Source organism: Salmo salar, chromosome 15, assembly GCF_965601325.2.
Source record: "Salmo salar chromosome 15, fSalSal1, whole genome shotgun sequence".
Taxonomy (NCBI): domain Eukaryota; kingdom Metazoa; phylum Chordata; class Actinopteri; order Salmoniformes; family Salmonidae; genus Salmo; species Salmo salar.
In genome coordinates, this window is record NC_138305.1 from 43,657,654 (window position 1) to 43,674,196 (window position 16,543).

Here is a 16,543-nt window from a genome sequence, read left to right on the forward strand (position 1 = left end):
TCTAGACCACCTTTACTCCACACACAGAGATGCATACAAAGCTCACAAATCTGACCATAATTCTATCCTCCTGATTCCTGCTTGCAAGCAAAAACTAAAGCAGGAAGTACCAGTGACTCGCTCAATACGGAAGTGGTCAGATTCTGGATGACTGTGTGATAATGCTCTCGGTAGCCAATGTGAGCAAGACCTTTAAACAGGTCAACATTCACAAAGCCGCGGGGCCAGATGGATTACCAGGACGTGTACTCAAAGAATGCGTGAACCAACTGGCAAGTGTCTTCACTGACATTTTCAACCTCTCTCTGACTGAGTCTGTAATACCTACAAGCAGACCACCATAGTCCCTGTGCCCAAGGAAGCGAAGGTAACCTGCCTAAATGATTACCGCCCCATAGCACTCACGTCGGGAGCCATGAAGTGCTTTGAAAGGCTGGTCATGGCTAACATCAACAGCATCCTCCCGGACACCCTAGACCCACTCCAATTCACATTCCGCCCCAACAGATCCACAGATGACGCAATCTCAATCGCACGCCACACTGCCCTTTCCAACCAGGACAAAAAGAACACCTATGTGAGAATGCTGTTCATTGACTACAGCTCAGCGTTCAACACCATAGTGCCCACGAAGCTCATCACTAAGCTAAGGACCCTGGGACTAAAAACCTCCCTCTGCAACTGGATCCTGGACTTCCTGACGGGCCGCCCCCAGGTGGTAAGGGTAGGCAACAACACGTCTGACACACTGATCCTCAACACTAGGACCCCTCAGGGGTGTGTACTTAGTCCCCTCCTGTATTCCCTGTTCACTCACAACTGCGTGGCCAAACACGATTCAAACACTATCATTAAGTTTGCTGATGACACAACTGTGGCAGGCCTGATCACTGACAACGATGAGACAGCCTATAGGGAGGTGGTCAGAGAACTGGCAGTGTGGTGCCAGGACAACCTCTCCCTCAATGTGAGCAAAACAAAGGAGCTGATCGTGGACTACAGGAAAAGGTAGGCCGAACAGGCCCAGGGCTGTAGTGGAGAGGGTCGAGAGTTTCAAGTTCCTTGGTGTCCACATCACCAATGATCTATCATGGTTCAAACACACCAAGACAGTCGTGAAGAGGGCACGACAAAACCTTTTCCCCTAAGGAGACTGAAAAGATTTGGCATGGGTCCCCAGATCCTAAAAAAGTTCTACAACTGCACCATTGAGAGCATCCTGACCAGTGGCATCACCACCTGGTATGGAAACTGCTCGGCATCTGACCGTAAGGCGCTACAGAAGGTAGTGCGTACGGCCCAGTACTTCACTGGGGCCAAGCTTCCTGCCATCCAGGACCTATATAATAGGAAAGCCCATAAAATTGTCATATACTGTTTTCTCTATTACCGCACGGGAAGCGGTACCGGAGCGCCAAGTCTAGGATCAAAAGGCTCCTTAACAGCTTCTTCCCCAAAGCCATAAGACTGCTGAACAATTAATCAAATGATTGCATTGATCCCCCCCCTCCCCATTTGTTTTGTGCACTGCTGCTACTCACTGTTTATTATCTATGCATAGTCACTTCACCCCTACCTACATGTACAAATGACCTCAACTACCCTGTACCCCCACACACTGACTCGGTACTGGTACCCCCTGTATATAGCCTCGTTATCGTGTTACTTTTTATTATATATTTTTTTAACTTTAGTTTATTTGGTAAATATTTTCTTAACCAACAGTGCAGTTCAAGAAGAGTTAAGGGTTTGTAAGTAAGCATTTCACAGTAAGGTCTACACTTGCGCATGTGACAAATAAAGTTTGATTTGACACAACTTGTAGACTTGTTTTCGTGCTGTTGTGCGTTTTGTTGCTAACCTTACTTTGCTACCTGCCAACTTTACGGTTTTTACTTTTTAATTACCGTTGATATTTTTAGTTGTTCCCTCGCTCGACTTTTTTCAGTCAACTTTTTCACTCCGGACGCTTTATCTGGATGTGGTTCGTCAGGACCTCCACCAGCCGAAGTTAAGTAGTAACATTAACATGATGCCTTCTAATTGCAATCGCAGTACTCATAATATACAGGAGAATGATCGCCTTATGGCGATGATAGCTGTGCTGCAAGCCCAGCTTCAGATGCAATCGTTAGGCAAGGGTAATTTAAGTGTAGGAAAGGATGAAACAGTGTCTGTGCCACCAGTCAGTGCAGATAGTAGTATAAATCCCCTCGCACAGTCCCCGCAGCTGGACAACCTTCTCATGGCTTCTGGAAGGAAATGCTGTAGGAATGCTCAACCGATGTCGCTCATTCAGCCGACAAACTTTCAACCGGTTCTCCCCATTAAGCGAGTCGGAGTCGGAGGCCGAGCCTTTTCTGGTCTCTACTCCTCCCGTTACGGGTTCTGAGACCCCGAAGCCTCCCACCATTAGCTCTGACAAATTGAAAACCCTAGTCATTGGCGACTCCATTACCCGCAGTATTAGACTTAAAACGAATCATCCAGCGATCATACACTTTTTACCAGGGGGCAGGGCTACCGATGTTAAGGCTAATCTGAAGATGGTGCTGGCTAAAGCTATAACTGGCGAGTGTAGAGAGTATAGGGATATTGTTATCCACGTCGGCACCAACAATGTTAGGATGAAACAGTCAGAGGTCACCAAGCGCAACATGGCTTCAGCGTGTAAATCAGCTAGAAAGATGAGTCGGCATCGAGTAATTGTCTCTGGCCCCCTCCCAGTTAGGAGGAGTGATGAGCTCTACAGCAGTCTCACAACTCAATCGCTGGTTGAAAACTGTTTTCTGCCCCTCCCAAAAGACCGAGGCCTCTTTCTGGGACTCACCCACAAACAGGACCAAGCCTGACCTGTTGAGGAGTGACGGACTCCATCCTAGCTGGAGGGGTCCTCTCATCTTATCTATGAACATAGACAGGGCTCTAACTCCCCTAACTCCTCTAACTCCCCTGTTAGCCAGCCTGCCAGCTTAGTGGAGTCTGCCACTAGCACAGTCATTGTAGTTAGCTTAGCTATCCCCAATGAGACCGTGTCTGTGCCTCAACCTAGGTTGGGTAAAACTCAACATGGCGGTGTTCACCTTAGCAATCTCACAGGAATAAAGACGTCCTCCATTCCTGACATTATTGAAAGAGATTGTGATTCCTCACATCTCAAAATAGGGCTACTTTAATGTTAGATCCCTCAATTCCAAGGCAGTTATAGTCAATGATCTAATCACTGATCATAACCTTGATGTGATTGGCCAGACTGAAAGATGGCTTAAGCCAGATGAATTTAGAATTTACTGTGTTAAATGAGGCCTCTCCTCCTGGTTACACTAGTGACCATATCCACCGCGCATCCCGCAAAGGTGGAGGTGTTGCTAACATTTACGATAGCACATTTCAATTAAAAAAAATAGCTTCTAGTCATGAAATCTATCCAGCCTACTCAATCACTTTTTATAGCTACTGTTTACAGTCCTCCTGGGCCATATACAGCGTTCCTCACTGAGTTCCCTAAATTCCTATCGGACCTTGTAGTCATGGCAGATAATATTCCAATTTTTGGTGACTTTAATATTCACAAGGAGAAGTCCACAGACCCACTCCAAAAGGCTTTCAGGGCCATCATCGACTCAGTGGGTTTTGTCCAAAATGTCTCCGGACCTACTCACTGCCACAGTCATACTCTGGACCTAGTTTTGTCCCGTGGAAGAAATGTTGTGGATCTTAAATGTTTTTCCTCATAATCCTGGACTATCAGACCACCATTTTATTACGTTTGCAATCGCAACAAATAATCTGCTCAGGATCATCAAAAGTCGTGCTATAAATTCTCGGACAACCCAAAGATTCCTAGATGCCCTTCCAGACTCCCTCCACCTACCCAAGGACGTCAGAGTACAAAAAAAGTTAACTACCTAACTGAGGAACTCAATTTAACCTTGCGTAATACCCTAGATGCAGTCGCACCCCTAAAAACAAAAAACATTTGTCATAACACACTAGCTCCCTGGCATACAGAAAATACCCGAGCTCTGAAGCAAGCTTCCAGAAAATTGGAATGGAAATGGTGCTCCACCAAACTGGAAGTCTTCCGACTAGCTTGGAAAGACAGTACCGTGCAGTATCGAAGAGCCCTCACTGCTGCTCGATCATCCTATTTTTCCAACTTAACTTCTCTAGGGTAACGGGGCAGTATTTTGACGTACGGATGAAAGGCGTGCCTGTAGTAAACTGCCCGCTACTCAGGCTCAGAAGGTAGGATATGCATATTATTAGTGGATTTGGATGGAAAACACTCTGAAGTTTCTAAAACTGTTTGAATGATGTCTGTGAGTATAACAGAACTCATGTGGCAGGCAAAAACCTGAGAAAAAACCAACCAGGAAGTGTGGAAATCTGAGGTTTGTAGTTTTTCAAGTGATTGCCTATACAGTATACAGTGACTTAGGGTTCATTTTGCACTTCCTAAGGCTTCCACTAGATGTCACAGTCTTTAGAACGTTGTTTAATGCTTCTACTGTGAATAGGGAGAGAATAAGAGCTCCTGGAAGTAGATGAGTGAGAAAATGACATGAGCTCAGTGGCGCGCGCTCACATGAGAGTTAGCTGTGTTCCTTTCCTTTTTTGAAGACAAAGGTCTTGTCCGGTTGGAATATTATGGAAGATTTATGATAAAAACATCCTAAAGATTGATTCTATACATCGTTTGACATGTTTCTACGAACTGTAATATAACTTTTTTGACTTTTCGACTTTTGAACTTAATGCGCGAGCACAGCGCATTTGGAGTACTCGACCGAACGTGCAAACAAAAAGGAGGTATTTGGACATATATGGACTTTATCGAAACAAATGAACATTTATTGGGGAACTGGGATTCCTGGGAGTGCATTACGATGAAGATCATCAAAGGTAAGTGAATATTTATAATATTATTTCTGAGTTTTGTTGACTCCACAAAATGGCGGGTTTGGTTTCGTGTCTGAACGCTGTACTCAGATTATTGCAAAGTGTGCTTCGCTGTAAAGTTTTTTTTGAAATCTGACACAGCGGTTGCATTAAGGAGAAGTGTATCTATAATTCTTTGAATAACAGTTTAACATTTTATCAACGTTTATGATGAATATTTTTGTAAATTGATGTGCTCATTCACCGGACGTTTTGGGAGGCTAAACATTTCTGAACATTACACGCCAATGTAAAATGTTTTTTTGGGATATAAATATGAACTTTATCGAGCAAAACATACATGTATTGTGTAACATGAAGTCCTATGAGTGCCATCTGATGAAGATCATCAAAGGTTAGTGATTCATTTTACGTGTATTTCTGGTTTTTGTGACGCCTCTCCTTGCTTGGAAAATGGCTGTGTGGTTTTTCTTGTCAAGGTGCTGTCCTAACATAATCTAATGCTATGCCTTTGCCGTAAAGCCTTTTTGAAATCAGACAATGTGGTTGGATTAACGAGAGGTTCATCATTTATGTTTGAGAAATTTGAATTATGAGATTTTTGTTGTTTTGAACTTGGAGCCCTGCTATTTCACTGGCTGTTGGTAGTGTGTCCCGCCGGTGGGACGCTAGCGTCCCACATACCCCAGACAGATTAACTGAGGAAAATAAGAACAATCCAAAATTCATTTTTGATACTGTTGCAAAGCTAACTAAAAAGCAGCATTCCCCAAGAGAGAACCTCTGAGGAAAAAATCATGATCATTTTATGGACTCCTCTTTAAATCTGCGTATTCCTCCAAAGCTTAGTTGTCCTGAGTCTGCACAACTCTGCCAGGATCTAGGATCAAGGGAGACACTAAAGTTATTTAGTACTTTATCTCTTGACACATTGATGAAAATAATCATGGCCTCTAAACATTCAAGCTGCATACTGGACCCTATTTCAACTATACTAATGTGCTTGGCCCTCCTAGGTTGAACATAATCCACCGGATGCGTACCAAACTCACTAAAAGTGGCAGTAATAAATCCTCTCTTGAAAAAGTCAAACCTTGACCCAGAAAATATAAAAAAACTATCGGCCTATATCGAATCTCCCATTCCTCTCAAAAGAAAATGTAAAAGCTGTTGCGCAGCAACTCACTCCCTTCCTGAAGACAAACAATGTATACGAAACGCTTCAGTCTGGTTTTAGACCCCATCATAGCACTGAGACTGCACTTGTGAAGGTGGTAAATGACATTTTAATGGCGTCAGACCGAGGCTCTGCATCTGTCCTCGTGCTCCTAGACCTGCTGGTTTTGATACCATCGATCACCACATTCTTTTCGAGACATTGGAAACCGAAATTGGTCTACACGGACAAGTTCTGGCCTGGTTTAGATCTTATCTGTCGGAAAGATATCAGTTTGTCTCTGTGAATGTTTGTCCTCAGACAAATCAATTCTAAATTTCGGTGTTCCTCAAGGCTTCCTATTTAGGACCACTATTATTTTCACTATATATTTTACCTCTTGGTGATGTCATTTGGAAACATAATGTTAACTTTCACTGCTATGCGGATGACACACAGTTGTACATTTCGATGAAACATGGTGAAGCCCCAAAATTGCCCTCCCTGGAAGCCTGTGTTTCCAACATAAGGAAGTGGATGGCAGCAAATGTTCTACTTTTAAACTCGGACAAAACAGAGATGCTTTTTCTAGGTCCCAAGAAACAAAGATGTCTTCTGTTGAATCTGACAATTAATCTAGATGGTTGTACAGTCGTCTCAAATAAAACTGTGAAGGACCTCGTCGTTACTCTGGACCCTGATCTCTGTTTTGACAAACATATCAAGGCTGTTTCAAGGACAGCTTTTTTCCATCTACGTAACATTGCAAAAATCATAAACTTTCTGTCCAAAAATTATGCAGAAAAATGTATCCATGCTTTTCTCACTTCTAGGTTAGACTACTGCAATGCTCTACTTTCTGTCTACCCGGATAAAACACTAAATAAACTTCAGTTAGTGCTAAACACGGCTGCTAGAATCTTGACTAGAACCCAAAAATGGTATCATATTACTCCAGTGCTAGCCTCTCTACACTGGCTTCCTGTTAAGGCAAGGGCTGATTTTAAGATTTTACTGCTAACCTACAAAACATTACATGGGCTTGCTCCTACCTATCTTTCCGATTTGGTCCTGCCATACATACCTACACGTACGCTACGGTCACAAGATGCAGGCATCCTTACCATCCCTAGAATTTCTAAGCAAACAGCTAGAGGCTACAGAGCTCAATTTCTATGGAATGGTCTGCCTACCCATGTGAGAGACGCAGACTCGGTCTCAACCTTTAAGTCTTTATTGAAGACTCATCTCTTCAGTAGGTCCTATGATTGAGTGTAGTCTGCCCCAGGAGTGTGAAGGTGAACGGAAAGGCACTGGAGCAACGAACCTCCCTTGCTATCTCTGCCTGGCTGGTTCCCCTCTCTCCACTGGGATTCTCTGCCTCTAACCCTATTATAGGGGCTAAGTCACTGGCTTACTGGTGCTGTTCCATGCCATCCCTAGGAGGGGTGCGTCACTTGAGTGGGTTGAGTCACTGACGTGATCTTCCTGTCCGGGTTGGTGCCCCCTCTTGGGTTGTGCCGTGGCAGAGATCTTTGTGGGCTATACTCGGCCTTGTCTCAGGATGGTGAGTTGGTGGTTGAAGGTATCCCTCTAGTGGTGTGGGGGCTGTGCTTTGGCAAAGTGGGTGGGGTTATATCCTGCTGTTTGGCCCTGTCCGGGGGTATTGTCGGACAGGGCCACACTGTCTCCCGACCCCTCCTGTCTCAGCCGCCAGTATTTATGCTGCAGTAGTTTATGTGTCGGGGGGCTAGGGTCAGTCTGTTATATCTGGAGTATTTCTCCTGTCTTATCCGGCGTCCTGTGTGAATTTAAGTATGCTCTCTCTAATTCTCTCTCTTTCTTTCTCTCTCTTTCTTTCTTTCTCTCTCTCGTAGGACCTGAGCCCTAGGACCATGCCTCAGGACTACCTGGCCTGATGACTCCTTGCGGTCCCCAGTCCACCTGGCTGTGCTGCTGCTCCAGTTTCAACAGTTCTGCCTGCGGCTATGGAACCCTGACCTGTTCACCGGACGTGCTACCTGTCCCAGACCTGCTGTTTTCAACTCTCTAGAGACAGCAGGAACGGTAGAGGTACTCTGAATGATCAGCTTTGAAAAGCCAACTGACATTTACTCCTGATGTGCTGACCTGTTGCACCCTCGACAACCACTGTGATTATTATTATTTGACCCTGCTGGTCATCTATGAACATTTGAACATCTTGGCCATGTTCTGTTATAATCTCCACCCGGCACAGCCAGAAGAGGACTGGCCACCTCTCATAGCCTGGTTCCTCTCTAGGTTTCTTCCTAGGTTCTGGCCTTTCTAGTGAGTTTTTCCTAGCCACTGTGCTTCTACACCTGCATTGCTTGCTGTTTGGGGTTTTAGGCTGGGTTTCTGTACAGCACTTTGTGACATCAGCTGATGTAAGAAGGGCTTTATAAATACATTTGATTGATTGATTTGATTTGTACAGAGTAGGGTAGAAATCACTAGGCTACTTCCTTCATTCTTTACTTTTAGCCATGCAGGCCTCAGTGTATCTGGAAGTGATACCACACTACATTGATTCAGAATGTCCATAATAACTTCCTCTGTCGATATAGAGACACATGTACATCTACAATGGGATGGTTCCAAGTAATAAACAATTCTAAGATACTTCTATAGAGGCTCAGTGGGATGCTACTGTCAGTCCAAATAAACATGCCTGAGAGGAGGAGATCAGGTGTTAATGAAAGTGGGAGGTGTTGAGATAAAAATAGGTCTCTTCTGTATCTATAGTACAGAACTCTTCTGCAGCTGTTTCTGAAAAGATGACAGGTTGTCAATACCAATAACCCAAGCATCAGGCCTGGCAGACTGCAGGGCCTGCACAACTCACATGCTCCAACCCAGGCTGCCATGCCGACGACTAGCCCCCATTTCCAAGGGAACCACTTGGAGACGCAAGGAGCCTCGGAGGGACAGGTTTTTTGTTGGGGAAACTTCAAACCACGTACCTGGAGGGCCTCGAGAAAGCGAAAGGAGCCCAGCCTGCGACCGCGGGGCACCAGGCAGAAGCTGGAGTTATGAAGCAGCTCCTGGTAGTCGAACCTGGAGACAGACAGAAACCGACTTTGTCAGACTCATGGAGACATCACGCACGCTAAAATGTCAAGATGGACTCCTTTGAGGTTCAAATGACAAAAATGAGAGAGTAGAGAGAAAAAGAATAGAGGAAAGAGAGAATGTCTATGAGCTGACAGAGGGTAGTTTAAAGTAAATGTGTCCTTAGATTAAACACATGCAAACAACAATTACAGCATTAAAACTTGTGTCAATTGTCTCACTCAATCACAAACAAAGACATAAGCTCAAACAAATACATATTTTAGTAGGTGAAATAGATGTGGGAACATGACAAACACACTCTCCAACTCCTTCACATTCTTCAGAGAAATTAGACAAACTTCAAAGCACTTGTCATGTTTCAAGAATGTCATTATACACAAAGAAAGCTTTTAGACTAGAATAAGGTCCTCCACTCTGGCCTAGAGTATGATCAATGTTACACAACTAGTGTATTACAAAGGGAGACTTTTTGAGATTGATCTCCAAAAGCACCTCTGTCTTTCCCAGTGATACAAGCCCAGGATTCCTCATCCCATCCCTATAGCAGGCAGCACATCCTTTCTACTCTCCCCTCACTGCAGGCCAATAGAGAGAGAGGGGTAATTTATGGCCCTGTTCCAAACCGGCGTCTCATCCCAAGGCCCATCCAATAAGGATGAGGAGCAGCTGTTTTATCTGACAGTAAATCAGATGAAATAACAGGAGAGCTTTTAAGCTACATAAATCAATCACAAAACACACCAGCCTGTCGCTGCCAATGAAGCCCCGCGATCTATAACCAATGCCGTCTATGATCCACATAACCCATATCGTATGAAAAATATCAGGCAGCGAATTCTTAAGGGAGGCTAAGGATGATTCATGACATTTGAATGGAAACATACATTACACTTTCTTTGTTATTAAACAAGACAGGGGCATTTTCAAGATGGACAACTCTCAGAGATCAGGCTGTCTCCCAAATTTGTGATCAACTGGCTAACCTGGAATCATGGCTGTGGTTGATCATTTTGGTAATGAGACTATAAATTAATATGTTCCATCCAGTGTGACGGTATGCAATTGTCATATATAAACATAGCAGTATTTTACAGAACTGTATGTATAGTTGAAGTTGGAAGTTTACATACACTTAGGTTGGAATCATTAAAACTTGTTTTCAACCACTCCACAAATTTCTTGTTAACAAAGCATAGTTTTGGCAAGTCGGTTAGGACATCTACTTTGTGCATGACACAAGTCATTTTTCAAACAATTGTTTCCAGACAGATTATTTAACTTATAACTCACTGCGTAACAATTCCAGTGGATCAGAAGTTTACATACAATAAGTTGACTGTGCCTTTAATCAGTTTGGAAAAATCCAGAAAATGATGCTGTGGCTTTAGAAGCTTCTGATAGGCTAATTGGCATAATTTGAGTCAATTGGAGGTGTACCTGTGGATGCATTTCAAGGCCTACCTTCAAACTCAGTGCCTCTTTGCTTGACATCATGGGAAAATCAAAAGAAATCAGCCAAGACCTCCTTGGGAGCAATTTCCAAACATCTGAAGGTACCAGTTCATCTGTACAAACAATTGTACGCAAGTATAAACACCATGGGACCACACAGCCATCATACCGCTCAGGAAGGAGACGCTTTCTGTCTCCTAGAGATGAACATATTTTGGTGCGAAAAGTGCAAATCAATCCCAGAACAACAGCAAAGGACCTTGTGAAGATGCTGGAGGAAACAAGTACAAAAGTAACTATATCCACAGTAAAACAAGTCCTATATCGACATAACCTAAAAGGCAGCTCAGCAAGGAAGAAGCCACTGCTCCAAAACCACAATAAAAAAGCCAGATCGTACTTTTTGGAGAAATGTCCTCTGGTCTGATGAAACAAAAATAGAACTGTTTGGCCAAAATGACCGTTGTTATGTTTGGAGGAAAAAGGGGGAGGCTTGCAAGCCGAAGAACACTATCCCAACCGTGAAGCATGGGGGTGGCAGCATCATGTTGTGGGGGTGCTTTGCTGCAGGAGGGACTGGTGCACTTCACAAAATAGATGGTATCATGAGGTAGGAAAATTATGTGGATATATTGGTCACAAATGGATCTTCCAAATGGACAATGACCCCAGGCATACTTCCAAAGTTAAGCAAAATGGCTTAAGGACAACAAAGTATAGGTATTGGAGTGGCCATCACAAAGCCCTAACCTCAATCCTAGAGAAAATGTGTGGGCCTAACAGCAAAAGTGTATGTGAGCATGGAGGCCTACAAACCTGACTCAGTTACACCAGCTCTATCAGGAGGAATGGGCCAAAATTCAACCAACTTATTGTGTGAAGCTTGTGGATGTCTACCTGAAACGTTTTACCCAAGTTAAACAATTTAAAGGCAATGCTACCAAATACTAATTGAGTGTATGTAAACTTCTGACCCACTGGGAATGTGATGAAAGGAATAAAAGCTGAAATAAATCATTCTCTCTACTATTATTCTGACATTTCACATTCTTAAAATAAAGTGGTGCTCCTAACTGACCTAAGACAGGACATTTTTACTTGGTATTAAATGTCAGGAATTGAGTTTAAATGTATTTGGCTAAGGTGTATGTAAACTTCCGACTTCCAACTGTATATGACATCAATGACTGTTGTTCTCCCTCTCACAGTGATGTTTTGTTAGAAACCCTGTCTCTGTCTCCAGCCATCCTTCAAACACCCTGAGGAGAGGAGAGCCCAGAGTCAATTTACGAACACACCCAAAAATGGTATCCACAAGTTCATCTGACTTTGGGGAAGTAGATAAAGGGCCTCATTGCCAAAATCCTGAAGTATCCCTTGAAGGTTAGGGTAGGGATGTCCCAAGGATTCCGGATAGCACTGACCATGGCATAATGGGTGGACTGGTGGCCATTGCGAGTGTACCCATAGGAGCAAAGCAGGAAGTGTACCCATCAAGATGTGCTGTGATTTGTAGATTCAACATTCCATTGCATGAGCCACATCAGCTAACATCAGCTAACATAACACATCAGCTAACATTACCATGAAAATTAGTGCATCACAATACCAGGCAGCCATTGTGAGTGTACCCATGAGTTTACCAGTCAAATTGCCAGTGTTAGAGGTTCCAAGCCAGTTCTATAAATGTTATTTCTATGAGTTCTGCTGCTGCACTTTGCTTGCACCTTTCTGTGTGTGCTCATTTGCTACTGACACCTTGCTTATTCCAGCAACGACCAATAAAGTTTCATCACGTTGTTGAGTCCATGTTGCCGCAGAAATTGACTCAACAGCATGAATGCCCGGCCGTCCCGTCTTCAGTCAGCTGTTCATTCAACAGTTATTTTATTTTCATGATGGTCTTCATCCTTAACCGTCCAATACACGGTTATATGGTAATTGTGCCGACCCAAATTATGGGATTATATGGTTTAAATAAATCAGGCTTCGACCTTTACTGTAGTTTGAGCTCTCACCTTGACATGTCAAATACAATCCAGTGGGGAATCAATAAGCACTGTCAAGTTGATAGTCCCTGCAAATGGCTAAATCCAATTACACTGGGACAGCAGCAGTAAAGAAATAAATTAGTGGCAGACACTTCGAAGATACAAGCATCACACTTGTATTTAAACTGTACTGAATAATTATGAAATCTGACTTCAGCAGTGTCTGTGAAACCAAACTAACAATCTGTGCAGTGTGCATAGAGAACATATTAGCAGATCTCTCTCTCCCGCCTACACACAATACTCCATAATGTCAAAGTGGATTTTTTAAAACAAATGAAATAAAAAGCAAACATTTCTTGGTCAAGTTCAGGAGTAAAAATGTGCTTAACAAATCACTGTCACAAGCGTCGTTGAAGGGGGACCAAAACGCAGCGGGTAAAGTGCTCATCTTCTTATTTTATTAAAGAAAACACTTAATCAAAATAAACAAACAACAAAAACAGTCCAGAAAGGTGCACAGACTATACTAGAAACAACCACCAACAAGTGAAAACAAACAACTAAATATGGCCTCCAATTAGAGACAACAACAACCAGCTGCCTCTAATTGGAGGTCATTGCCAAAACTCACCTAGACATAGAAAAGCTAGATTTAAACATAGAAATAAGAAAACTAGAACCTAAACCCACAAAACAAACACCCCCCCTGTCACGCCCTGACTAACTATAATGACAAATAACCCTTTTTACTGGTCAGGACATGACAGTACCCCCCCCCCCCCCAAAGGTGCAGACGCCGAATGCACCTTAAACAAAAACCCCACAAAACTAGCCCAAACTTAAAGAGAGGGAAGGGAGGGTGGCCATCGTCAACAACGGTCCCTGTGCTACACCCCCCCCCCCTCCCAATCCTCCCACTACGGAGGTGGCTCTGGGCGTAGCTCCCGTTCCGTAGACTCTAGGCTGGGGAGCGTCACTGGAGCCTCCTGGCTGATGAGCGTCGCTGGAGCCTCCGGGCTGGGGAGCGTCGCTGGAGACTCCGGGCTGGGGAGCGTCTGTCGGTTCCGGACTGTAGGCCGTCTCTGTCGGTTCCGGACTGTAGGCTGTCGCCGGAAGCACTGGACGGGGAACTGTCGCCGGAAGCTCTGGACGGGGAACTGTCGCCGGAAGCTCTGGACGGGGAACTGCGCACTGGAGGCCTGATGCGTGGGGCTGGCTTAGGAGGCACCAGACTAGTAACCCGCACCACAGGGCTAGTGCGAGGAGCAGGATGTACTGGGCTGGGCAGGCGCACTGGAGGCCTGATGCGTGGGGCTGGCTTTGGAGGCACCAGAACAGTAACACGCACCACAGGGCTAGTGCGAGGAGCAGGAACAGGACGTACCGGACTGGGCAGACGCACTGGAGGCCTGATGCGTGCGGCTGGCTTTGGAGGCGCCAGAACAGTAACACGCACCACAGGGCTAGTGCGGAGAGCAGGAACAGGACGTATTGGACTGGGCTGACGCACTGGAGGAAGAGTACGAGGAGCAGGAACAGGATACACTGGGCCATGAACCCTCACCGGCGGTCTGATGCTTGCAACTTGCATCACCGGTTCTGGCTCGATGCTGGCTCTAGCATGACACCTGTGAGAAGCATTCACCAAGCGCACCGGGCTGTAGCTGCGCACTGGCGATACCGTGCGTATCTCCGCATAACATGGTGCTTGCTTGATCCGTCACTCCCCATAGTAAGCACAGGTGCTCCTTCGTGCCCTTTCCGCCAGTACCTCTCTCCGGAATCTCGAGTCAAGCTCCTCGCTTGATTCCTTGACTGGCTCCTTTTTGCTCTCCTGTACACCCGGGAAGTTAGGTCAGGGCTCCCCCCTGACTTAGCCCAACTCCCCGTATGCCCCCCCCCAAAAAATTTTTTGGGGCTGCCTCCTCACCTCCTGAAATGGAGGATATAATGCCTCATACCTCCGTCGTACCCTCTTAGCTTCCTCCAGCTCCTCCTTCGGGCGCTGGTACTCCCCAGCCTGCCTCCATGGTCCTTTACCATCGAGGATCTCCTCCCATGTCCATGACTCCAAATAGCTCTCCTGCTGCTCCTTCCTCCGCTGCTTGGTCCTTCTTTGGTGGGTGGTTCTGTCACAAGCGTCGTTGAAGGGGGACCAAAACGCAGCGGGTAAAGTGCTCATCTTCTTATTTTATTAAAGAAAACACTTAATCAAAATAAACAAACAACAAAAACAGTCCAGTAATGTGCACAGACTATACTAGAAACAACCACCCACACCCACAAGTGAAAACAAACACAACTAAATATGGCCTCCAATTAGAGACAACAACAACCAGCTGCCTCTAATTGGAGGTCATTGCCAAAACTCACCTAGACATAGAAAAGCTAGATTTAAACATAGAAATAAGAAAAGTAGAACCTAAACCCACAATACCCAAACCCACAAAACAAACACCCCCCTGCCACGCCCTGACCAACTATAATGACAAATAACCCCTTTTACTGGTCAGGACGTGACAATCACATAATAAATTGCTTGGACTCATTCAGTGTTCAATAATAGTGGTTAACATGATTTTTTAATGACTACCCCCTCTCTGTACCACACACACACACACAATTATCTGTAAGGTCCGTCAATCGAGTAATTCATTTCAAGCACAGATTTAACCACAAAGACCAGGGAGGTTTTCCAAGGCACAGATTAGTAGACGTAAAAAATAAAATTGTCAAATAAACTCTTTGTCCTGAATACAAAGCGTTATGTTTGGGGCAAATCCAATACATCATCAAATCAAATGTATTTATATAGCCCTTCTTAGATCAGCTGATATCTCAAAGTGCTGTACAGAAACCCAGCCTAAAACCCCAAACAGCAAGCAATGCAGGTGTAGAAGCACATCACTGAGAACCACATTATTTTCAAGCATGGTGGTGGCTCCATCATGTTATGGGTACCGGCAAGGACTGGGGAGTTTTTTAGGATAAAAATAAGCACAGGCAAAATCCTATAAGAAAACTTGGTTCAGTCTGCTTTCCAACAGACACTGGGAGATGAATTCAACTTTCAGCAGGACAATAACCTAAATCACAAGGCCAACTCTACACTGGAGTTGCTAACAAAGATGACGTTGAATGTTCCTGAGTGGCCTAATTACAGTTTTGACTTAAATCTGCTTGAAAATCTATGGCAAGACTTGAAAATGGCTATCTAGAAAAAATCAACAACTAACTTGACAGAGCTTGAATAAAAAAATAAAAGGCAAATATTGTACAATCCAGGTGTGCAAAGCTCTGTGATAAAAAGCTCTGTGATAAATGTCACGTTCTGACCAGTAAAGGGTTTATTTGTTATTGTAGTTTGGTCAGGACGTGGCAGGGGGTGTTTGTTTTATGTGGTTCGGGGTTTGTTGGGATATGTGGTTATGTAGAGGGGTGTTTGTTTAGAGTGTTCTGGGGTTTTGGTTAATGTTATGTTAGTATATTTCTATGATCTAGTCTAGTCTTTCGATTTCTATGTTTAGTTGATGGGGTTGACCTTCAATTGGAAGCAGCTGCTCTTCATTGCTTCTAATTGAAGGTCTTATTTAAGAGGGGTGTTTTTGTCATGGAATTTGTGGGAAGTTGTTTTTGCACTGCTGTGTTTAGCCTGCATTACTGTTCGTTCGGTTTCTTGTTTTGTTTATTTAGTGTTCAATAAAAGTTTTAAATGAGCACTCAACCCGCTGCGCCTTGGTCCACTTCATATGACGGCCGTTACAATAAAACTGTTGTCATTTGACAAGGTATGTAGCTTGTGTATCCCATCACTTAGATTATAAAAAATAAAATTACAGGCCTTTATTTCTGTAGGCCTAATGGGAGCTTTTATGCAGCGCACTGAGCATGCGTGTATAGAGGGAGTGGTCACAGCGCAATTGAGTGAGGAAGACACGGAGGG

At 44.3% G+C, this 16,543-nt stretch overlaps 1 protein-coding gene across 1 annotated transcript in view; it reads right to left on the minus strand.

Moving 5' to 3' along the window:
* Positions 1 to 16,543, minus strand: part of LOC106571404 (exostosin-1) — a 299,296-nt gene that overhangs the window by 62,340 nt on the left and 220,413 nt on the right. Inside the window, exon 3 of the mRNA XM_014144454.3 lies at positions 9,043 to 9,136. Coding sequence (XP_013999929.1) covers positions 9,043 to 9,136 — 94 coding nt within the window. The remainder of the gene's footprint in view (positions 1 to 9,042; positions 9,137 to 16,543) is intronic.